We start from the raw sequence: 26,258 nt of genomic DNA, 5'->3' as shown, positions 1-26,258 counted from the left end.
TAAAATTTTAATTGATTTGGATACTATTATATAATTTTATATTTTTATATAAATAATATTTTTATCAAATTATGTGTTCACTAGTTATGAATACATGTTATATAATTGTTTTCAATACTTGCGTGTTAAAACTACTAGACGAGTCGTATCTAGTTAGACGGATTATGTATCAACCGTAGTTTAATGGTAGTTTAGTGGTGACGATCAGTGCTAAACTAAGATAATTCATGGCTTTCTGGTTTTAAAACACAAATATTTTTAAATGGTGTACTCGACCAAGGTACATCTTAGTATCTAATTCAATGATTTTTTACAATTTAAATATAATGACTCCCAATTATAAGATTAGTAGTGGATTCAAAATCTTAAGAATTTTCTCATTTTATTGCACATCATTTCATGTTCAAGCCACAAACAAATTAGCCTCTAAATTATAAGCAACTTGTCATAATCTTTGTGGTTCAACATCCAACATCCATTCTCAACCGCTATATTTTAGAGTGGTGGTTATTACTTAGTTTTTAATTAGTATATTTTGATATGGAAACGACCTACCAGCCTAATTATAACTCAATTGTAACTTTTGAATGCATTTTGGATATTTACCCAACAAAAAACCATGTGATAACTTATTTAACCATACAGGTTCCTTTTTTTCTTTTTTTAACTAATTATGAAAAAATGCATCAAATAGAATTATAATTTATTTAAATATTTTAAACTAATAATCCATAAAACTATAGTTATAAAAGTTAATTTATAAAGTGATACCAAACGGACATTGTATATTAGGCAAACTATTAAGCAGATTCTTTGGAAAGAAACATAATTAAGCATTGGATTAAACAACAAATGCAGCTCCAACTTCAAAATATCGAAAGAGATTTTTTTTTCTTCTTTTTTTTTTTTTTTTTTTTTTTTTTTGTTTGAAGAAGAAGAAGAAGAAGAAGAAGAAGAAGAATTGGGCTATAAATCTCATTTCTTAATTTGGTGACGGTTCCTTTAATTTAATGATATAAAAGACTACTAATTCATCAATAGCAGTATATCAACATTCACTTTAATCCATCATCTGTTGATGATTTTCCATCAAATATCCTCTATCTTGCTTGAGTTGCCTGCAACATGAAAAATTTCTCCAATGAAATCCTACTAAAATGGATGAAGAAGCAAAAACACATTCAAATCGAATTCCGATCCTCTTCATCACATAATCAACAATTGTGCAAAAAACAATTTCAGCAAATTAATATTTTAAACTTAAAACAACTAAATATATATATATATATATATATATTAAAACTCATGATTATTTAAAAAATCGTGAATTTTGAATTTGGTTATATCTGCAACCACGTGTAAAATGAAGATTTCCATTTTGAACTAGTAATGAAATGGATCTTGATCCTCCAACCAAGATCATATAAAAGATGCTATGCTCAAAAGCACAAACACTTCTAAAAAGAGTAATGTTAGAGATCTTAAAAATTCTATCATATGTCTTACATTTTTGCTTCTAAAAATGTGCTAGGTATTGACACTTATTGAATACTTTTCAAGACATTTTAGACACATGTCCACACGTAGGGATGGCCATTTTCTCTCGCTCCGCTCTGCCCCTGCATCCCTCCTCTGTACACTGATTTTCTCCGCCTCAATAAGGAAGTGGTGGGGGGGGGGGGACATAATTTGTTTTCCCCACCTCTACCTCAATTATATTTACTAAATATATTTATATGTTTATTATATATGCCATTTAATTTTGTTTTTGTATATGATAAAATTAAAACTCAAACTATTACACCTAGTTTTCATTTTCAATCATTTTTTTCTCATCTTACATCTTGTGACTTTCATTATTATAAATCACTACCTATAACATATTATATTATTTAAAAAAATTATTAATATTTCTATTTTTTAAGTTATGAAATTAATCTACTCTCATCCCATTCCCGCCCTACCCCCATTACCAACCCGATTTGGCCCGCCCCTGGTACAATATAGACAAGGGAGGGAGACGACAAACCCGTCCCGTGGCCATCTCTATCCACATGTGCTTTATTATTATTATTGTCCCAAACACACTTTGGTTAGTGTACACGTGTGCATCACTTACACACTCACCAAATATATTATAAATTTAAAGAAAATAACTTAAGATCAATAGTAAAAGAAAAACAAAATAAGTTCATACTTATTAATCCCTCCTTTATACTTTAAAAATTAGTCCTATTTTGTATTTTTGTATTATGTTTAAATGAATTTTTCATATAAATGGCGTAAATAAACACAAAAAGTTATACATTTTGTGTGTGTCCCTGATATGTTTTGTCCTTTTTCTTTTCTTTTGTCAATGTATTCTGTTAGTAATGGGCGCCCATGTGGCATGACCATTTAAATTTAACATTTGATCCTTATCCAAATAGGTTTTGATTTTGAAATCAAACCTATTTAGGATAACCACTCTTGAAACAGACGTTATCAGTTTGAACTGATATAGATAGATATAATATATATTAGATATTATCTGTATCTTAACTGATATAGATAGATATTATAATATATTAAATATCTGATATGGTTATGGGTAATCTGTGAAAAAAGGAGAAACAACGTAGTCTGTTTTTCAACCTACATTCTGACTCTCTCCCAAAAATACACAACGATCAAGTCTTTGACACTGTGGTTAGTGTGGGTGATATTCAATCTGTGATATCACTCCACTGCTGGGTTGGTTCATCAAGAAGTTTCCTGGAAGCACGTGATTTATCCAAGAAGGTTCTATCATCAAGAAGGTATAATCTGATCATTTTAATCCGCTGCATATTCTGTATATTTTTTTGAGTTTACATTGGTATCAGAGCCTGTTAATGGATATTTTCGTGTTTTCCTCATGTGTATACTTTTATATGTATATGTATGTATTATACACATGAATATTTGTAGAAAAATTTTTTTTTCTGATTAGGAGCATAAAAATATTTTTTTTATGTTCATTAATGCCTTTTTTCATATCATAAATAGTTTTATTTTGAAAAAAGGAGTCCGGCAGTACGAAAATCGGACCAGAAAACACCCTGGAAGGCGGCGCGTGGCCTGCACGCGCCACCTGACGAAGTGGACCGTTTCCACGCGCCTCCACGCGCAGCCACGCGCCTCCACGCGCCAGCTGCTCACCCGACGCGCTTGCACGCGCTCTCACGCGCGCGTCAGCGGCGCAGTCACGCGCGGGCCCTCCGCGCCACGCACGCGCGCCGTGCGCTGAGCCGCGAGCCGAGCCGCGCGCTGAGCCGCGAGCCGAGCCGCGCGCTGAGCCGCGAGCCGAGCCGCGCGCTGAGCCGTGAGCCGAGCCTTGAGCCGAGCCGCGTGCTGAGCCGCGCCGTTTTCCTCGGCTGGCTTGGCTGCTGGCGATTAGGCACTGTTTGTTTTGTTTTTAATTCTGAACTGCGTTAAATGATCATAATTAATTCATTACATATTTGTTTTATGCGTGGCTTATACTGTTAGACTCAGAATTAATTTTTCTACATTCTGTAAAATTTTGAAAATTTTCAGAAAATATAAATTATTTTTCCTGTGTTAATAATTCATTTTTTATGCTTTAAAATGATTCTGGTATTGCATAAATAATTTTCTGGGGCTGAAATATTTATTGTAGACTTCTGAAAGGTTTTATTATTTACTGGTAATATTGTCTCATTTTATCAGTTTCTGGATTTTTTATTTCTAATTTTATGTGTATTTATTAGTCATTTAAAATTCCAGAATATTTCAGAAAAATTTCAGAATATTTCAGAACAATGTACATTTTAATTATGGCATAATCTGAATATTGTTTCTGTTTACTAGTTTCTGGATTTTTTATTTCTAATTTTATGTGTGTTTAATTAGTTATTTAAAATTCCAGAAAATTTCAGAAAATTCCAGAAAATTTCAAAAAGGATGTACACTTTAATTATGGCATAATCTGCATATTAAATACAACATTTTTTTTTGGTTTTTTAATATGTTGCAATTAAAGCATGATTATTTATTTATTTATTTATTTGAATTCCATCATTAAATAAATATAGCATGAGTTGTTTGTAAATTTATATTGAGATGCTATTGTATGGAATTTATCATGCTTTGTATATGCCATAAATAGTGGGAGATTGTTTGATTATTTTTTGCGCATGGAATGAAATTAAATTTTGATAATTATCACTAGAGGCGCAAGAGATGATTACGAGCATAGCAAATTTTCGATCTTGAGACATGTGTAAAATTATCATTATTTAATTTAGATTCTTTTTGCTGCAAAATATTTTGTTTTGTGTTGCTATCATTAATATCCCCTGCGCATTTTTATTTACTCTGTATGTAGAAATGGCTGCTAAGTCAGTGGTGGCAGACTTAACTAAGGGAGAGAAATTGGATGGCGACAATTATGACATATGGCGCCATAAGATCCAATACCTCCTCAATGAGCAAGAAGTGTTGACCACACTTGAACAAGTGATGGTTGAGCCAGAGCAGGGCAATACAGCTCAACATCGTCGTGATCTTGAAGCCTTTCAGACTTGGCGTAACAAAGATCGGTGTGCGCGCTTTACTATGTTGAGCAGCATGCACAACGACTTGATTAGTGAGTTTGAGCATTGCCCGACTGCATTTGAGATGTGGGAAGCTCTCAAGCAAAAGTTTGGTATTACCTCTTTGGCAAAGCTACGTGGGCTGACTATGAAGTTTGACTCATATCAGAAAAGGGCGCATCACTCGATGAAGCAGCATTTGAGAGTCATGTCAGCCATGATACGTGAGCTTGCGGCTGCTGGGCATAATTTGACTCAAGAGCAGCAAGTACAGGCTGTGATACGCTCTCTGCCAAATTCTTGGGAGCAGATGAAGCAGAACATGATGCATAATGAGAGTGTGAAAACATTCGAAGACATATCGCGTCATTTGGAGCTAGAGGCTGAGCGCCTTGAGGCGGCTAAGTCTGATGGTTCTGCTATGGTGGTTGAGTCAAGCTCACGTAGGACTTCTCAGTTCAAACGTGGAAAAGCAAAAGGTGCCCCTAAGAAGCAAGCAGCGGCTGCACTTAAGCCCAATGGCGCTAGAAATTTCAAGCGTAGGGGCAAGAGAGGTGGTAAGAAGGCAAAGGCTAAATTGACATGCTTTAACTGTAACAAAGAAGGACACTTCGCTCGGGATTGCCCTGAGCAGAAGAAGGTACTCCCTTACTTAATTTCTCGCATTCAATGCTTTGTGTCTAGTCAAGCATTAATTGCTCATTCTCCTCATTTTTGGGTTGTAGACTCCGGAGCAACAGACCACATCGCGAGGGACAGAGTAGGGTTCGTTGAGTATCGTCGAGTACCTGCTGGGAGCAGAAAAGTTTACATGGGGAACGAGTCCAGTGTGGAGGTGCTTGGCATTGGCACATTCAAGCTGGAAATGCGACGAGGGCGCACCTTGTATCTTCATGATGTTCTTTATGCTCCGGATATTCGGCGAAACTTAGTTTCAGTTATTAGCATGATGAGCCTTGGTTTTAGCTTTTGTTTTGAGAATAATGGTGTTAGCATTTATTTGGGAACAATTTTTTATGGTTTTGGTTATCTTTCAAATGGTTTTTTAGTTTTGGATGTGGATGATTCTAGTATTAATAAAAATGCCAATGGATCTATTTCTAATATTGCATCTTTTTGTGATAATGATTCTATGAGATGGCATGCTAGATTAGGCCACATAGGGCAAGACAGGATGACTAGATTGGCTAGAGAAGGTCTTTTAGGCCCACTCGCTAGAGTCACTTTGCCTACTTGTGAGCACTGTCTTGCTGGAAAGGCAACAAGAAAACCATTTGGGAAAGCCATAAGGGCATCTATCCCATTGCAACTTATTCATTCTGATATATGTGGACCAATGAATGTGAGGGCAAGGCATGGAGCCCCCTATTTCATCACATTTATAGATGATTGCACACGTTTTGGTCATGTCTATCTGATTTCTCACAAGTCAGAAGCATTGGATTGCTTTAGACGGTATGTTAATGAGGTTGAGAATCAATTAGACAAGAGCATTAAAGCTCTAAGGACTGACCGAGGACGTGAGTATCTATCTGAGCAATTTAAAGTGCTCTGTGAGGAAAAAGGAGTTATCAGGCAATTGACAATTCCTAGGACTCCGCAACAAAATGGTGTAGCGGAGAGAAGGAATCGCACATTGCTTGACATGGTTAGATCAATGATGGCGCAAGCTAATCTTCCAATTTCTTATTGGGGAGATGCTTTGTTGACTGCTGCCTACGTCCTTAACCGTGTGCCCTCTAAATCAGTTCCTTCCACCCCATATGAGATGTGGACTGGCAAAAAGCCTGATTTGGGCAATTTGCGACCTTGGGGTTCGGCAGCTTACATACACAACGCTTCTCATAAGTTTGGGAAGTTGGGCCCTAGAGGAAAGAAGTGTATCTTCATTCGCTATAGTGAGCATTCTAAGGGCTATGTGTTTGTTGGGGAGCATCCGGATGGAAGTGTGACTGAAATTGAGTCACGAGATGTGGATTTCCTAGAGGAGGATTTCCCTAGCAGAGGTGAGGTAACCAGAGAAGTAGAATTCTACGAGATGGAGGATCTACTTGAAGGCGCACCTAGTAGCTTAGTAGAGAATGAGGAAATAATTCCTCAAGCTCCTAGGGACAGTGGGAGCGATCTACCTACCCATGGATTAGATCCAATGGATGAGGATTCTCAGGATTCTCAACTACGTAGAAGCAAACGTGGAGCTATACCCCGTCGTCGTTTTGAGATTGAAGGGGAAGCATTCATGATTGCTCCGAGTGATGAGATGGAGCCTAAGAATCTCAAAGAGGCTCTCTCATCCCCTGCTAGTAAAGAATGGAGTACTGCAATGGAAGAAGAAATAGAGTCTATGAAGAAAAATCATGTCTGGGACTTGGTTGATTTGCCGCTAGGGCGCAAGACTATCGGGAACAAATGGGTTCTCAAAATCAAGCGCAAGGCGGATGGTTCCATAGAAAGGTATAAGGCTCGCCTAGTGGCGAAAGGTTACACCCAACGAGAGGGTGTGGACTATGAGGAAACTTTTTCACCAGTTGTAAGGTTTGCCTCTATTCGCCTAATCCTGGCCATAGTAGCTCAGTTGGACTTAGAGCTATATCAGATGGACGTTAAAACTGCATTTCTCAATGGAGAATTGGATGAAGAGATCTATATGGATCAACCAGAAGGCTTTGTGGCAGTAGGTCAGGAGCGCAAAGTTTGCAAGCTTCAACGATCTATTTATGGCTTAAAGCAATCATCCAGACAGTGGAATCTGAGATTTCATCGAGCCATTGTTTCAAATGGGTTTACGATGATTGATGAAGATCACTGTGTGTACGTTAAGCGGTCCAAGGACATTTTTCTGATATTGTCATTATATGTAGATGACATATTATTGGCTGGAAATGACAAGGAGATGATTGTCGCCACTAAAATGTGGTTGTTCTCTACATTTGAAATGAAGGACATGGGTGAGGCGAGTTATGTGCTCGGTGTTAAGATCCTTAGGGATCGCTCTAGGAGACTTCTTGGTTTGTCTCAAGAGACTTACATTAAGACTATTCTAGAGCGGTTCCAGATGCAGAGCTGCAAACCCATTGACACTCCTGTTGCAAAAGGCGAGAGCCTAAGCCTTGATATGGGTCCTAAGACTCAAGAAGAAAATGAAAAGATGGCCCGTGTTCCCTATGCAAATGCTGTTGGAAGCTTGATGTATGCTATGATGTGTACACGTCCTGACATTTGCTATGCAGTCGGATTGGTGAGTCGTTACCAATCCAACCCAGGACCAGCTCATTGGAAAGCAGTTAAGAGGATATTACGATATCTTAGAGGAACTGCAGATTACACACTTTGCTACCAGAGTTCAGATCTACATCTAGTTGGCTATTGTGATGCTGACTGGGGAGGAGACCTAGATGAACGTAAGTCTACTTCAGGATATGCTTTTATGCTTAGCGATGGTGCTATTTCTTGGAGCAGTAAGAAGCAATCCTGCATCGCCTTATCGACCATGGAGGCTGAGTTTGTGGCTTGTTCATCTGCCGTTCAGGAAGCCGTGTGGTTGAGGAGATTCCTTCAGCATTTGGATGTTGTCACACACACTTCAGATCCTGTGACTATCCATTGTGACAGCATGGCTGCACTCGCTTACGCTAAGGATCCTAAATACCATGGCAGAACCAAACACATTGATGTGAGGTTCAATTTTATCAGAGATATTTTGGCGCAGAAAGAAGTGATCCTGGAGCACATCCCTACAAGTCGCATGGTTGCGGACCCTTTGACTAAGCCCATTGCTAGAGATGTTTATCTTACTCATGTTAGGGCTTTAGGACTACGTAGGTGGTGATTTTTTATGTGTATTCAGTTGAACTCTTTTTTTTGGGGATATTAATGCCATTAGTATTCATACTTGTTTCTATCACACATTTATGTTTACTACTTTTAGTAATGGTTTGTGAATTAGCATACACAAAACAATTAAATTGATGTTAGCAGGCAAGATTGGCTCACTCACACGAGCAATCGCCCTTAGCGCTGGGTAGCGAGTAAGGATGAGACTAGAAGCTAAAATTATCCACTAGCTATGTCGCCTTGGTTGGAGCCAAGATGAGGTCTTGTTAGAGACCGGCCATGGATATGAGAGTACCCACTTTTCCATGATATGTCTGTTATGGATAGCCAGATGCGAGATCTCATTTGATGCCTGAGAGGCGAGCAAATAGAGAATTCGAGTTAGACGCTAGGAAGCGACTCGTGCGCTTAAGAGCGACTAGACTAAGATCTGTATGGTGTGTGAGTTTAACATCACTCTTTAGAAGAGTAACTCCACTATAACATGCATTCATACTGCATGTGCTTATCGACCCGTTAGCGAGGTGAAAGAATGGATCCCTGCTTCTTCACCGTGTGAGTCCTAAAAGTCATTTTTTCCTAAATGACTTCACTTTGTGCCTTTTTGTGACCTTTGACTATGTCATAAGATGAGGAGTTGATGTTCAGCTACTTTGGTATGTTGCCTGCGGTCATGTATGATTCGGCTTTAAGGGACATTACTGGGAAAGCGGTCAATTTCAAATTGAATGATATGAGGGTGAAGGGAAGATCATCTAGTTCTACATCTCTGCTCTATATTCACTGTCGACAACTCACATCGCTCTTTATAGGATGCTGATTGGGTGTGAATATAATGCGGGACCTAGGAGAGTCAAACATGCTCTTTGAGGGATTAGAGATGTTTTTTGGACTGATGTAGCTAGATGGGTCTGGGTACATGAGACACTATTTCTGTTCTTTTTGGGTTGATGTCTCTATACTGACTCATGTTGAGTTTCTAGTATAGAGCTCCCACTTGCAGGTGTTCTCAGCGGTCGCACGGTGCATTGGCTAGTATGAGATTGTTCGTTTTTGGGGAGATTGAGATAGAGATGTGGCAGTGTCATGCCAACTCATGTGCGAGTGGGAGATGTTAGTAATGGGCGCCCATGTGGCATGACCATTTAAATTTAACATTTGATCCTTATCCAAATAGGTTTTGATTTTGAAATCAAACCTATTTAGGATAACCACTCTTGAAACAGACGTTATCAGTTTGAACTGATATAGATAGATATAATATATATTAGATATTATCTGTATCTTAACTGATATGGATAGATATTATAATACATTAAATATCTGATATGGTTATGGGTAATCTGTGAAAAAAGGAGAAACAACGTAGTCTGTTTTTCAACCTACATTCTGACTCTCTCCCAAAAATACACAACGATCAAGTCTTTGACACTGTGGTTAGTGTGGGTGATATTCAATCTGTGATATCACTCCACTGCTGGGTTGGTTCATCAAGAAGTTTCCTGGAAGCACGTGATTTATCCAAGAAGGTTCTATCATCAAGAAGGTATAATCTGATCATTTTAATCCGCTGCATATTCTGTATATTTTTTTGAGTTTACATATTCTCATGTCCCGTGTCTAAGTTTTTGAGTTGTTACTGTTATGGGTTTTGGGTCCAATCCTCCCATCCAATTCACAATAGCTACTGATAGGGAAAGATGAAAGGGAAAGAAAATTTGAAACTCTGCAAATAGAAATTAAATTTTAACACCCCAAATTTTCTATCATCATTTCCTCAATTTTCCTTTCAATGGTGTGACAGATTCAAATGGATTTTCAGGTTAGAGCAAATAAAAAGCTTGAAGAGGTAAAAGTGAGAAAAATTTGACCTGTTTATCCCAATTTGTACTTCTTGTTATTATAGCAAGCATGATTGTTTGAACAAAAGCACCAGCTTGTGTTCCAATCCACAAGCCTTTTCCTTTTAATTGTACCCAAAAAGCCAATATGGCAGCAATAGGAATTCCACAAAGATAGAATGCCCCAACGTTGACGTATGCCCCTATATGTTGCCACCCACATCCCCTAGCAACACCTGCTTAAAAAATATTTTAAAAAAATAACAATTAGAAATGAACCGAGCTATTTACAAGCTTGGTTCAACTATGCTCAATTTGTTAAGTAAATAAATGAGTTTGAGACAAACTTTTAGGCTTGTTTAATAAATGACCCGAGCTTGAGTTCGAATAAGCTCAGCTTCTTTATTACTCCTTCCGTCCCAAATTGTTTGTTCGGCAAATAAAATTAGAACTTATAAAGAATGTATTCTTGTATCGAAAGTTTTAAATTTTTTTCACTAATTGAAAGATCTCATTTAGTACTTCTAATTTGTGGAAAAAAACTAACAAAAATATATTATTTTTAAGTTTTTTTTTTTGTGCCGAACAAATAATTTGGGATGGAAATAGTATTTATTTAAATACTCAATAAATATATTATTTATATATAAAATAATATAAAAAATGATGTCAATAGTAGGCACAAAAAAAAATTATTATTGAGCTTTGAGTTGAGCTCGAGCTCAACGAATTTTTTGAGTTGAACATTCGAGCTTGATAAAGAAATGCAATCGAGAGGCTCGACTTAGCTCATTTGTACTCTTAAATATGACATGATTTCATTTTTCAAAATTGCAAATATATACCAAACATTGATAGGGGGAAAAAATGTAACCTGAGAGGACTCCTTGTATGCTATCCATGATAACCGATAAGCAAACCAGAGGAGCCATGGCCGTGACATAATCCACGACTTCTTTCTCGTTGCTGAAGGTGTAGCCAAAGATGCGCCTACAGGCAAACAGGGTTGCACTCACTACTGTAGTCTCTGCGACGGCAAGTAACATCACGGCAAATACAGCTACACGAGCCCCTTATGGATTCCCAGCTCCCAATTCATTTGAAACTCTAGTGCTAAAAAAATCAAAGAAATAAAGAGCAGTTACATAGACATCTATGAAACACCAACAATTCAAAATAAGTGTCGTATCCATGTCGGACACTTAGACACTTTGGGGACATGCGTACACGTCAAGGACAAGTATGGGACATGCCACATGGTGTATCCTTTTATTTAATTAATTTATTTTTAAGAGACACGATAAAAACACTTTGAGGACACAATATTGTCTTTTTTCCAATTTTCTTTAGTATTTTTTATGAATATTGAATGTTTATTATTATTTTTCTTAGATTTAAACAATTAATAAATCATTCATAATAAAATATATAAACTATAAGTGTTAATTTATTTATTTTTAAAAATAAAATATAGAATTAGAATTAGTTTTTGTTAATATTAATTGTTTGTGGATGTAATATTACTCTAGATAGTAGATAAAAATATATAAAAACATATTTTATTGATGTGTCCCCGCTATGTCCGTATTCTAATTTTTTTGAAATTGCCGTGTTCCATATCCACATGTATTTGTACTCATATCCATATCCGTGTTCGTGTTCATATCCGTGCTTCGTAGATAGACATAATTGTACATAATTACATGTATAACAAAAAGAAAAAAAGTAGTCATTTGCAACATATTAAATGAACTAACCTCACGGCAGCACCAAATCCATAGGGTATTGCATAGAGTGTTGCAATGGTATTGAGACTGCTCATAAAAACAACCAAAATAAATTGTTGGAGTTGTTATACCAAACTCAATATCACAATTCCGTAACATTGGAGACCCACACTTTTAAATTCACAAATTCATTCACAATGATATGATAAAGAGAGTTGAGTCCTACATCATCAGTTTTGCAATAAATCACAAGTTGACACGTATTATATACCACATCATTACGGATATAATTGTGTGAAATTTTTTGAGACTCTCAAACATTTTTCTTCCTATTTATATTTTTGAATATTGAGAAATGTTGACGATATAAATAATAAACTTTGTCATTTTCTTTAACAGTTTAATCTTTTAGTTGAACTAGTATTGTGATAAAGAACATACCACACAGACAATACAGAAGTTTCAAGCTGTGGATTTGGTAAAAGCCCAGAAAGCAAGATAAGCAGCTCGAATGACCACCATGCAAGACTGCATTCATCACCATTTAGGAAAGGAAAAACCTCATAACTCTGTTTAACAAATTCACAAAAACAAATAAGTTAAATAATTGAAAAAATAAATAAAATAAAATTACCAAATCATAACAGCGGAGGGAATGGCAAAACTGAAGAACTCGCCAACTCCCCGTAACACCTCCATGGAAATTGGGACCCGAGTTTTTTCACAAGAAGAAGAGTACTTCATGTACAATACGAGGAAGATCACGTTCAACCAAATCGAAATATCAATTGCTAATGCACCTCCAAGGTTATCCAATCCGGACTTAAACACTAGAACCCAACAAAGAGGTATGTGGAAAGCAAGAGTGGCACATGAGCTTATAAGCATGGGAAGTGTCAAACTTTGCATTTGGAAGTATCGAACAAGCGGTTGAAGAATCGCATAAGCAAAGAGGGCGGGAACAAGCCAAGTTATGAATTTGCCGGCTTCGTGTGAAATTAAAGGGTCTTGGCCTATGAAAATGAGTATTTTTCCCATAAAAATCCATAATATGGAGAGAGGAAGACAAAATATGACTAGGGAGAAAATAGCAGCGTAAGTTTGAGTTCCAAGTTTTTGGTATTGTTGAGCTCCATATGCCTGCCCACATAGAGTTTCCAAAGCACAAGCCATCCCTAATTGTAAGACAAATTGAAAATCTAGTTAATTAGTTACAATATAAATTCAAGATTAAGGCTTTGTTTGGCATATCTAGATCACAATCATTTTATTTGGGTTACATCAGTTCAAGCCCAACTCATATTTCACATTGTTTTTTATTTTTATTTTTATTTTTATGAAAAAAAAGAGTATACTTATCTAGTACATTCCAAACAAACCCTAAATCTGTATTAGGTTACTCAATTTGAATCATTTGTTTCTTTTCTTGTCATATCCACATAAATCTGTTGTATGTTTGTATATTTTTGTGGTCATTCTAAGGACTAATCTAGAGGTCTAAGTGTTTGATGGTTGCAGATGAGACAGCTTCTTACCAAGTGTGATATCTAAGTTTGAATTTTACTGTTGCGCGAGGTACAACTTTTCCTTAGTTTTCCTCCTACCAATTGTAAAAATAAAAAATGGACTAATAACAATCTAAAGAAAACTACAGTCATGTAAAATGAAGTTGGCCTATGACATTTTCAATATAGAATAAGGAGTTCATAAACATCTTTTATGAACATCACTGCCAGGCCAGGAATCACTGACAACGGTTTCCTAGCTTTTACTATGGCAACAAATTATTGTATGTGTGAAAATATGAAGTAACAATTATGTTTGTGTTGCATGTCAAGTAATTTTAAATTGACTAAAAAAATGAAAATATTTCAAAAATTATGTATAACCGATGTAAGATAAGTATTTTGAGGTCTTGTTTGTCTTTCAAAATGGGAGTTGGAGAGGTAATAACGCGGAACTCACTTGTTTTCTTGTATAGTATACAATATTTGATTATTATAGTATGTTTAGTTAAAGGAAAATAAAAAATACGAATAAATTTAAAATTTTATTTTTGATCGTTGTATGGAGCGTGAGAGATACCACTTAATGGCCAAAAAGCAATTTTTTTTTTTTTTTTTTTTTTTTTCATATTCAAGTCTCTATTCCCGTCAAACAAACATAGTCAAATTGTCCATTCAAGACACCCCAAGAAAATACATATATATATATAAAAAAAAAAAGAAGCTTTACTATAGTCTTCGCTTAAAAAAGGACAAATTACATTTAAATGGAAACTAGGTAAAAGAATTACAAACTAATAGAAACCTTTTCAAAATTATAATAAAGTTGAGAAGCTAAAAATAAAAAATAAATTACAAACACATAAAATCAGATATTTGAAATATCAATTTGCTCCTTTCATCTTTTTGTTCGTGTTTCAACTTTAAAAAACTTGCCACCAAATTGTAATTAAAATCCTCAGTTCCCACTTATTTATTGTTTCCCCTGAACAATGCTAGCTGAAAACTGCAACCTTTTCTATGTTTGGTATTTCATTTTGTGAAGTAAGGTATACTTGGTTCACTTGACCAAAATGTCCTCATCCATGGACAGGTGTCAGTTAGATGAGGTCACTGTGGATGCTGCCTATTTATTTAAAAATTATAGAAATTTTAAATTGAATAGTAGAGAAAATCATTGTAGAATATAGGCATCAAGCAAGTCTCTGCTCTGGTACAAATGGAAATTATAATTATACTCACTTGCACCAAAACAGAGACCTTATGTACATCTTTATATTTTTGTAATTACTTTCACTTCCTATAGTCTTATTTGAGAATCTCTAAATAACTAGTTTTTTATTTAAAAAAGTCAAAAGTAAAAAAATTGGGGAGAACTTAAAAAAAGTGGTGGGTAGACAAAATCATTTTAAAATAATGGAATTATAAGCAGTTCATACATAAATTTATGTAAAAAAAATTTGTACTATCATCATTTTAAAATTATTTTTTCTACCCTAAACTTTTTTGAAAAGTAACCTTTTTTTTCTCTTTTTTCTTTTTTTGTTGAAAATATTAACAATATTGTTTAAAGACAATTTACCATATGTACTTTGATAACCTTTGATGATGTAATGAGAGTTCCAAAACACTATAAAGATAATATGATAATTTTTCTATAAAAAATATAAAAAAATACTCACAAAACTTTCTTCATAACAAAAAAATAATTAATTAATTAATATTTAACAATTACTAAATGTATTAACATTTAAAATTTTAAAAAAGATAAATTATTAAAAACGTAATTCTCAAACCCCACCATATTGACAATCTTTTTTTTTTTTTGATCAGTAAAGAAAAATTTTATTAAAAGCATGAAATTAAAGGTACAGGAAGATGACATGCATTGAGAGAGATTCAGAAAGTACAGAATACTCCTACTACTGCTACTTGCATCCATACAACCAACCCCTTGGCCTCACGGTTTTTTTTTTTTTTTTTTTAAACAAAAAAGTTAAGAAGAACTTAACTAGAAAATAAAATACAAGACTTCCCACAAAATCAACCCACACAAACCGAACCCAAAAACCAGCACCGAAATACCCAAGCTTAACAAACTATCTCCCATTACTGCTGCACTCCCAATCCACCTGAGCTGCCAAGACCATCATCAGCCTCTTCTTCCACTCTGCTGATTACCCCTTGCTGGCTCACCTACCCTGGTACACCATCCTCCTTGCCTCTGTAACCATCTTTTGACTCCAAGCTAGCAACCTATTTGAAGGCCAACTTCTCTGCAAGCCCCTGAACAATAAACTCACACACCCCCGATAGGACACCCACCACCACTTCCATGGTCGAAACACCTCCTTATAGAACACCCAACTCCACTCCACTTCCGATTCAAACCTCCGAACACTCACAGCAACCGAACACACCTGATGACGAACAAAACCCGCTACCACTTCCAACTCCAGCTCCATGGTCGGACACCTCTGTTTCGATCCAAACTCCGAACACACCAGCTGCAGAAGCTCCAAAGTTAACACCCAAAACAACGACCAAACCGCCAAGGCACCGCCATACATCTGAAAGAAGTTCACCCCTCAAATACCCACTCGAAAAGGAGCGCTCGAATGAAATCTTAGATCTGGATCGAAAATCTGGATCTAGATCTGAACTCTTAGATCTAAGATTTGGACCGAAACATCACCAAAGATCTGAACCAAAGATTCATCCCTCAACCTCCCACTCGCACAGGAACGCCCGAGTGAAACTCCTAGCCAGATTAGAACAACCGCTAATCCAGACCAAAACCGACCACCATCTACTCTGTTTTGACCCCTAAACCAAACACCCCCTGGTGAAACAAAACAAAATAACCCCAATGGGAGCTGGACCAGCAGCACCGAAACACACCTAAGTGGGAAAATAATGTGGGAATCAAGTTATTATATGGAAAGACCAAAGAGGGAGCTGGACCAGCCGACCGCCATAGCCAAAAGCGGGGGCCGGCCAGCCAAAAGTGAGGCCCGGAGTGGAGGTTTTTAGAGAGAGAGAGAGAGAGGGAAGTGCTTTTGTGTATGTTTGGCTCTCTAATTTTTAAAAAAGGGCACACTACATGACAAATGACTGAAAGAGTGACTATGTTTGGAGAAAATGTGCCCAATTGCTTTGACAATAGTTTTAAAAAGTGTGTTTTCTTGGGTTCTAAGGTTTTGAATGATAAATTTGTTTATTTTAATCATTAACCAAGATTTTTAACTTCTTCATTATAATTATTATGGGGTTGAAATGTGTCTAACGTCAATTCCATGGAGATTCTTAACTAATCTTGTAAAGTGTGCTTTAAGAGATATTTTCTGTCAAGGAAGGATAAAATTGTGTGCAGGTAATCTGCATATAAGGGGGAAAGAGTAATGTTAGAGATTTTAAATATTTTATTAATATTTTTAGACAGAATGAAAACATTGAACTCATGTACTATCTTTTTTCTTACTTTACTTTACTTCCTCTAATTTTTTTTCCTTTCCTTTTCTTTTCTTCGCTTTACTTTTTTTTTTTTTTAAATATAATTTCCTCCGTTTTTCTACTAGGAGTTATTACCTTTTATATGAGCAGCGGAGTTTGTGAAATGAAACTATTAACTATAGGAGTGAAAATGTAATTTTCAGAACATCAAGAAATAAGATGTAATTGGACCGAATCTCAAGAGGTGTCTATGTAATTTACCCTTTCTCTAATTATTTTCACTTCTTTCCGCTTATTTATAATATTTGGGTGCAATCTGTATTTGGGAAGAAAGATCTATCTACAAGATTATCTATATAAAAAGTAATATTAATTAAAATTACTAATTTTATTTTTCTTTTAAAAAATAAATAATTTATTCTCAAAATCATATTTATTTTTCATATTTTTCAAAGTAAATATGATTTGATCATATAATTATCAATACTTTATCAATTTAATGTTTTACATAAATTATCTTTGTGACATGATGTACTTCATATTATTAAAATAAATTATCCGGTAGACCAAACAAATTGCACAACACCCTATTGTAAAAATCTCATTAAAAAGAATAAAGACTAAGATGGCACAAAAGACTGAAAGAGTGACTTTCTAGGCTCTTAGAAAAATATACACCAGCTGCTCTAAATGTGACAGTAGGGAATTTTGGTGTTTCGACTAGAATAATGGTGCGTACACGCATGTTAATATGTGAAAACACGATAGGATAAGAGATTTCGATCTTTGCTTGAAGCCATGAAATTATATGGGTTGCATGTTACATTAGATTATGAGAATATTTGGGAAATTGAGCCATTTGATGGTCAATGAGGTATGTGGGACAATAGTGATTGAGATATTTCGTGATCGATAGCGTATGGAATTATAGTGATTGAGAGTTAGAAAATTGTTTAATATGCATAAGGTTGATGTGGTGAAGGACATAATGTATAAGCTGTAGAATCAAAGAATATGTTGGGAAGTTTGTGGTAAGAAGGGTCAATGAATGAATGCAAGAAGTGTTAAGTGGGAATTAATGTTCCTACGTATGCTCGAACGACTATTGGAGAGTTAGAATTCTTTTGTGGGGGTAATTGGAACTTGGCTTGAAATGCTAAGATAATTAGAATAGGGACACTTCAATGTATTAAGACCATTCTGTCGAGTGTTTGAGCTAATTGTGAGCAAATTGTTTGTATGCTTAGGTAGGAAACCATTAGTTTGTCGGAATCATTTCGTTATAAACTGAAATGATTGTTTGAGACTAATATTATGTATTAAGAATTTCCTTGTTATCCGAAGGATCTATTTTATTGGAAATGTTATACTATGGATATGATTTAATGCCCTCCATACAGATTCTTAGAATGTGTGATAAGAAAATGTTGTTAACATGCCTAAGCAAGTTCTTTGTGGCTTCTGAACGTAAATGACCCTCCTATGTGATGTATCAATAAGGCATGTAAGCTGTATGGGAAAATATTCGGGCTATGGAACTTGTGAACCAAGATTTGATTTCAATATTAAGGTTATATTAGATACTTAGCCTACGTTGAAGGCTCATGGATGTCAATAACCAAATATTTTGATTCATTGGAAACAAGGAAGTGTAATCATGAATATCATTTAAAATTGAGCTTTGATTATTTGGGAAACATGTGAATTATTTCGAGACGTGTGGATAGTAAAACAATAATATATGAGTGCTATGGACGATGTGTTTTGTTTTTGATGCTATGAAGTTGACTTAGAGACCCATCATTACATTGCACATTGTACAATAATTTTTGGTGACTAAACCAATTTGGGTTACTAACCCATAAATAAATGATTAAACCCCTGTCCTGAGAAAATCAAAATGATAAGGAAGTAACTTGAGAACAGAAATGGAATGAGACAAAGTTGGTGAATTATTTGCAATACAAGTGGCACAAGTTTGGAGGACCAAACTTCTTAAAGGGGAGAAGAATGTAATAACCCCATCGTTTAAGACTTTATATTTAATTAATGATGGAGATTTGAATTTTAATTGCCCACTATTTTGATTTAATTTGGGAATTATGAAAATTATGGAAACTGATTCGTATATGATTTTATCGAAAATTTATTTGAAAGTAGAAATTGACAGCCTGCTCAAGAAAGAATAAGTAGTGAGTCGAATTATTTTAATTTCAAATATCAGAACATATAAGAGTTTAATTAAATATTCGATTCAAATTTGTAAAAGTGAGATTTGATTAATTGGGTCCGAATTGGAGTTAATTACACTATGAGGAGTAGAAACTACGATTATTGCACATTAAATTTATTTATAAGATATTCAATTTGAGTATGTAATTTATTGACGTAGACCTTGAATTTGACCTGAAATTGAGGGCCTTACTGATGGGAGAAATCACAATTGATGATGGAAATAAGTTTAATTTGATATTTGGAGCCTTTTGGGAGTTTGATTAAAAATCTGATTCGGACTGATAATTTAAATATAATTAATTGAGTTCTAATGAAAGTCAAATTAGGTTAATGAAATTTTGTAGGACTCGTGATTAGTCATGATTAGTTTAATTATGTTGTTGATGTGGAATTGCATGTCTAAGGATGAGAATTATAAGGATTTGAAGTTATATCCATTGATTGGAAAAAAAAAATCTATTGAAATTACAGCTTTAAACGGAAAATTGAGGGCCTTAGAGGTGCTAAAAAACAAAACCGATTACATATTTGTGATCAACATAATTTTTAGAGTCATCTAGAAAGTTTAATTGAAATTTGATTTCCGCTAAAACGCTAAGTCATGTTTGGCTCTTGTTTATTTAGATGTTTGATTAGTTAAGATTTTTTAACTTCTTGGTCATAAAAGACAAAACGAAAAAAATTATATATATATTTGTGATGACCATGAAGATTTGTTTGCAGGTTTGTAGATTAACAATTAATGTCGACTGCTTTTAAAAAGGAAAAGTGTCACATAAAAGTTTTGAAAATAATTGTCCTTTGCTATGTCTCTTGTGAAATGGAATCTCTCATCTAGACATTGAGACTTGCACAAGGCAAGGGATGGCCACGGGTGAGTTTGTATTCTCTATTCTTAGTTTGTATCACATCGGGAGTAGGATAAGGGGTTGATTAATTTTATAATTTAAAAAATAAAAATTATAATAATAGTATATTATAGATAGTGATTCATAATTAATGAAAATTAAAAAATGTAAGATAAGAAATAATTGAGTAAAAATGAATGTTAAATGTATTTTAGTTTTACCATATTGAATAAATAAATAAATATATATTATATACATGTACATACATTTGGTAAATATAAATGGAGCTAAGACGGGAGGAGTAAAGCCCATCCTTACTCTACTCTCTCATTGAGGGAGGAAAAACCTTTGCAAGGCATGACGGGAAAAATGGTCATTCCGTCACAAGGTTTACTAAAAACAATTAACTTTAGGAACACTTGTACAAAATGTAAATTTGGACATGGAATTTTAAAAAATGGGCTATATTAACAAATTGTGTAAAATTATATCCACTTATATGAAGCGCTCTTTTGGAAAGTAGCTTGTAAGCTAGTTTATTAACTTTATGACTTATTTGGGTCAAATCTCTTTATACTTTTTTAACGTCATTTTGTAACAAGTAAAAAAAACAACTTATTTGGTACTTCCCAAAACAACTATGGGTCTTTTGTGTGCGTGTGTGTGTGTTTTTTGTTTTCATGTCAGTAGTTGGATTGTTTGAGAGCTTGTTTGGCATGTTGGATATTAGCACTATTTTTTTATCTTTTTATCTTTTTTTAGTCATATCACCTCTTTACTTCTCTATACATCTTTTCATAAAAATTTAAAAAATATACTTATTTAAATTATTCTAAACAATCCTATCAAGATAAATCATTCAATGTTTTGTTAAACAAATTTATATGGTGCTTGAATTTGGTAGTTATTGGTTCACCACTTTTTGTTGGTGTTTTAAAGATATGGTACAGAGTATTGATCCGAGAACAACTAATAAAATTTCTCAAATAAATCCATCCATAACAGTGGTGGTTTACTTGTATGATTAATAATATCAATTCTATTGTTAAGTAGGGATGGCAAAATTTCTGGACCCAATTGTATTTGACAAAAATTGTTTTTAATTAAAAAGAAAAAGTTTGGAAGGGTACTAGTAGTAGAATTGGGCCAATTATAAAAATATACAAGTCAAAATTGCCAAGATTTTGGGTTAAAAATTTTGAAATTATATCATCAAAAATAATTAAATTTAAAATTACGAATTCACATGTAAAACTCAAAAATCCTCGACCTGTTTCCATCCCTAAATAATACCATGAAAATCACTTCATTTTTTACATATAATTTTACTCATTAAAAAATTTTCCATGTCTGAATTCAAAAAGTTAGAATTGTTTTGATGCATACTACACAAAGAAATAGAAATATCTAAGACATCCCCTACTCCATCTTATCAAGTCCTCGAAAACTACATGAAAACTCCATGCAACCACTATCATATAATGATGTTTTAAATCAATTCAAAATTTTACAGGTGAAATATATTAAATAACCTTCATTTGAAAATTTTACAGGTGAAATATATTAAATCGCGTTCATTTGAAAATAAATAATGACTACCTTAGCGTATATATATGTTTTTGATCGGCGGAGAATATCATGCAAATAATATTACATAATTCTTCAAAAGTGTCTAATAATTGTCTCAATAATAGACATTAATAAACTACGTAAAACGAAAGTATCTAATAATTGTCTCAATAATAGACATTAATAAACTAAGTAAAACAAACTTCTACGTAGGCATTGTTCGCTTTTTTTATTAAAATAAAAATTTGGTTATGGTTGATGTATTTTATTATAAGTTTGAAGTTCATAATTAGAAAAATTTATTATTAATAAATTTATTATTAGTTTAATTAGTTGTTTTTAACTTACTCATTAGTTATAAAAAATAGACCCCTGACACATATTTTTAAATAATTAATATAAAATAAAATAAAATAAAAACTGCAAACCACATTAATAAACTATAACAAACAGTGCCTACATCTGAACTTGTTTTCGTTTGCTACCGAAGTTTCCTTCAACATTACAGTTTTTTTTCATTTTAGGGAATAAAATGGGTTTGCGGAATTCCAAACTTACATTAATCAAACATTTTTTTAAAAACAAATATATATATATATATATATTGAAAATGCATAAGACGTTAAAATATCATACATATACTGTTACATGTCTGTTCATTACTCATGTTAAAAAATAAAATTATCACATAGAACTAGTTTGGTTAAATAGAAGATATTCATGTCTCGTTTGAGAATTGACTAATTTAGTTAGTTTTTTTAATTTTTTATGAAAAAATATATAAAAAATAAAAAGAATGATATGATAATTTATAATAATTTTTTGATATTTTAACTAAAATCTCAAGTCCTCAAACGTGGCTGTAGAGCCCAGGAGATTATTAATCCAATTGCATAAAATAGGGGTAAAAACAAAAAAAGGCGTAGAATTATATTTTGGGCTAATTACACTTTGGTTAAATTACACTTACACCCCCTAAAGTTTAGATTTAATACATATCACTCTCTGACGTTTGGAAAATTACACTAACCCCCTTGTCATTGTAATTATTTAGACGGAATGAAAATATTAAACTTATGCACTCTCTCTTTTCTTGCTTTACTTTACTTCTTTTTTTTTTCTTTTTTCTTTTTCCGCTGCTTTACTTTTTTTTTTCCAAAGTAATTTTTTTTTTCTGTTTTTCTAGTAGGAGTTGTTACCTTTTATATAAGTAGGAGGGTTTGTGAAATGAGACTATTAACCACAAGGGTGATAATGTAATTTTCAGAACGTTAGGGGGTGAGATATAATTGAACCAAATCTCAGAAGGTGTCAGTGTAATTTACCCTTACACTTAAACACTTTCCATTCTTATAGTTCGATTAAAATTTCAATTCAGTTTCTATTGTTTTAATTTGAATAGTTTTGTCTCTACACTTTTAAGTCCAGTTTCAATTTAGTTATTTCATCTAAATTTTTGTTAATTTTGTCTACATGTACACTTTAGCAAAAATTGATAAGTGTCTCAAAATTATTAATTTTTAACCTCTAATTTGAACTGAAGGATAAAATTAAAATTATATTTAAAATATATGGACTAAATTATATTCAATTTGAAACTATAAAAACTAAAATAAAATTTAAATCAAATTATATTAGTGAAAAGTGAAATTAACTAATATAGGAATCTCACCAATTAGGCCTAACCTAGTTGGCCACCATGCCTTCTTAGGGCTTAGTCCCAAGGAGGTTATGTGTTCAATTCCCCTTAGGGGGTTAAATGAAGGGAGTGCAAGCACTTAGGTGCTTTGCCATGGATGGGGAGATTTTCTTCCATAGGTGCTAATCTAACAACTAACATTTGCCGATCAAAAAAAAAAAAAAAACTAATATAGGAATCTCCACCATTACTATAACCAAAATGCCCAGTAACCTAGATTAACCAACCCAGATATTTATGGGTTGATGCTTGTGTAGTAGAAATTAAGTTTGTGTAGTGTGAAGTGTACAAGTAGAATAAATTTGAATCACAAAATCAGTGACTGAATTAAAATCTTAACAAAATTCACAGTCCAACTTAACTTAATTTTTATTTGATTGTAAAACTAAAAATTAGTGTGATGTAAAAATTATATTTAATTATAAGCTCAAATTAACTAATTAAATTATATAAAGATGCACACATAAAAAGAGATATGGAGAGTGATAGAAAAATAAATAAAAGAAAATGTGAATAAATAATATATAGGGGTTGCTATAATATTTTTTTTCACCGCTTTGAATCACTAAATCACATAACAATATATTATTAGTTGTTATTAATTACATAACAATTATTTATAAACAACTGAAGTAACTATGAATATTCATATAAGATGTGATAAAAAATCAGTGACATATAATATTTCTCTAATAATATAAAATTTATAAGAATTTTAATATAATTATTTATAACATTTCTCTAATATAAAATTTTAATATAATTCTAGGGCAAATTACAAACACACCCCTTGAGGTTTACTTACATTACAAATTATCTCCTGTGATTTTAGAAATTACATAATGTCTCCTAAGGTTTCTAATTTTATAACAAATAAGTCCTTTTATTAATAAATCATCAAATTAATTAACAGTTTTTAATAATGTTAAAATTTTATTTCAATTAATAATTCAGATAATTTTATTATTGCATAGGTGAACAGTTAGAAATTTCACTTTTTCAATTGATTCTGTTAAATAAAAAATTTTGACAGGGAAGTATTTATAATTTTTCAAATCACATGGGACAATTCGTATTTTAAACAAATCTCAAGAGATGTATTTGTAATTTACCCATAATGCTAATATAAAATTGAGAGGGGCACATGACCTCTACGTACATGACCTCTACGTGCCTCTGCCACTGCACAAGATCATAATTTGAATAATTTCTGAATAATTAAGTTTGATTGGTAGCAATGTTTACAAACTCGAACCAGCCCGGCCAATCGAACCAGTTGAATTGGTAATCGAGCCTTGTTTCAGTTCAGAAAAACCTCTAAACCCGAACTAAGATAAAAACTGGTGTAAAATGTAAAAACCGGATGGATTGCCGGTTGAACTGCAAAATCGGCGACCCAAATTGGGTTATTATGAACCGCCGGGTTTGTTGAACTGTGTTTGTGTTTTTATTTGACAAATATGTAATATTAATTGCTTTTAGTATAATGCTTTTTATTAATTTCATTATTATGATTATACTTATAATATGTTCTATTTTCTAACTTTGATATATGTGTAAATTGTGCAATAATTTTTTTTGTCAAAAGTGTTGCACAACCCATTTAGAGAAAGGTTTTCAACAACTTAAAATAAGGTATATCACATTATTATTGCAAATTATAATTTCATTGTGAGTGATATTTTGTTAAATTTAATTTTTTTTTCATTTTTACACTTATATTTTTAATATATATATATATATATATATTGTACTATATTTATGATAAAATTATGACATCACGATTTGACCGTGTTGACTTGACGGTTGAACTGGTAAACCGATCCCTTTTTTGATTCGGTCATCATGATAGTACTATTATAGTATAACAGGGGGAGTAAAAATGGGAAACATAATGGAAGCAAAGTGCTTCCATGTCTCCTAGTGTGAGCTTAATTAGCCCATCCCATTATATGAACAAGAACAAGCAGCACGTAAGAGAGAGAGAGAGAGAGAGAGAGAGAGAGCGCGAGAGAGAGAATAGGACATGGCAGTTGGCAGTGTTCCATGTAGCGGAAGCTGTCTCTTGAGACAGTAAAACATCGAGATTCAAATTTGAGTGGATAGAGTAACTGTGATCGTTTTGTTAATTTATTAATTCTTAATATGTTATCATATGATAAAAATAAAATAAAAGTAAGCAAGAGAGAGACAGAGAGAGAGAGAAAGAGGAGCTTACGAGAAGGCTGAAGCCGGAGACGCTGGCGAGAGAGACGGCGATAGCAGAGCTAGAGAGAGAAAGCTCGCCAAGGTGGCCAACCATCATGGTACAAACAACTTGCAACAAGTACTGTGATAAAGTCACCACCACCATCGGTGCTGCTATCCACCCCAACCTCTTCACCTCTTCCCCCACCTCACCCCATACCCATCTTCTCCTCTCTTCTCTCTGCTCTTTCAATAACAATAATCCCTCTTCCATCTCTCTCGTCTCTGCCCCTTTTGGAATGGGAATTATCGACAGAGAAAGAGACAGTCTGGCATAGATGGACTCCTCTCATCTATATCTATCTATCTATCTATCTATATATATATATATATATCTACGACTTGAGATGGTGTTAAAATAAGGTCATATTTTAATTTTGAAAAATATCATTTTAATCTGTTTAAAATATATATATTTCATATTAAAATTAAAATTTAACTATACTATATATTAAGCAAAAGGGGATTCTTAACCCCAAGTCTTGTGGGAGCTCACTACAAGAATCTACACTTTTAGCGACTACTTTCTGCGACCAATATAAAAGTTGGTAGCTAAAAGTTACCTTTTGGCGACCAAATATTTATTAGTCGCGAATGATCATTATTTTTAGCGACCAATATGAGTTGGTCACAGAAGGTCATATTTTGGCGATCAAAAAATGAGTTGGTTGCAAAAAGTGATATGCTTTTGGCGACCAACTATAAATTTGGTCGCGGAAGGTC

General features: G+C 33.6%; 1 protein-coding gene across 1 annotated transcript; it reads right to left on the bottom strand.

The window, feature by feature from the left end:
* Window positions 1-937: 937 nt before the first annotated feature.
* On the bottom strand, window positions 938-25,750 carry LOC114315195 (protein DETOXIFICATION 12). The gene is given in 8 exon segments (XM_082892495.1): window positions 938-1,118; window positions 10,283-10,488; window positions 11,127-11,365; window positions 12,010-12,066; window positions 12,421-12,507; window positions 12,614-13,154; window positions 15,848-15,851; window positions 25,507-25,750. Coding segments are annotated over 8 exon segments (1,440 nt in total). The 5' UTR covers window position 25,750; the 3' UTR covers window positions 938-1,055.
* Between the last annotated feature and the right edge of the window lie 508 nt (window positions 25,751-26,258).

The sequence above is a fragment of the Camellia sinensis genome, chromosome 10 (assembly GCF_055761805.1).
Source record: "Camellia sinensis isolate YWXY chromosome 10, ASM5576180v1, whole genome shotgun sequence".
Lineage (NCBI taxonomy): Eukaryota > Viridiplantae > Streptophyta > Magnoliopsida > Ericales > Theaceae > Camellia > Camellia sinensis.
This window is presented reverse-complemented; position numbering and strand designations above follow the sequence as displayed.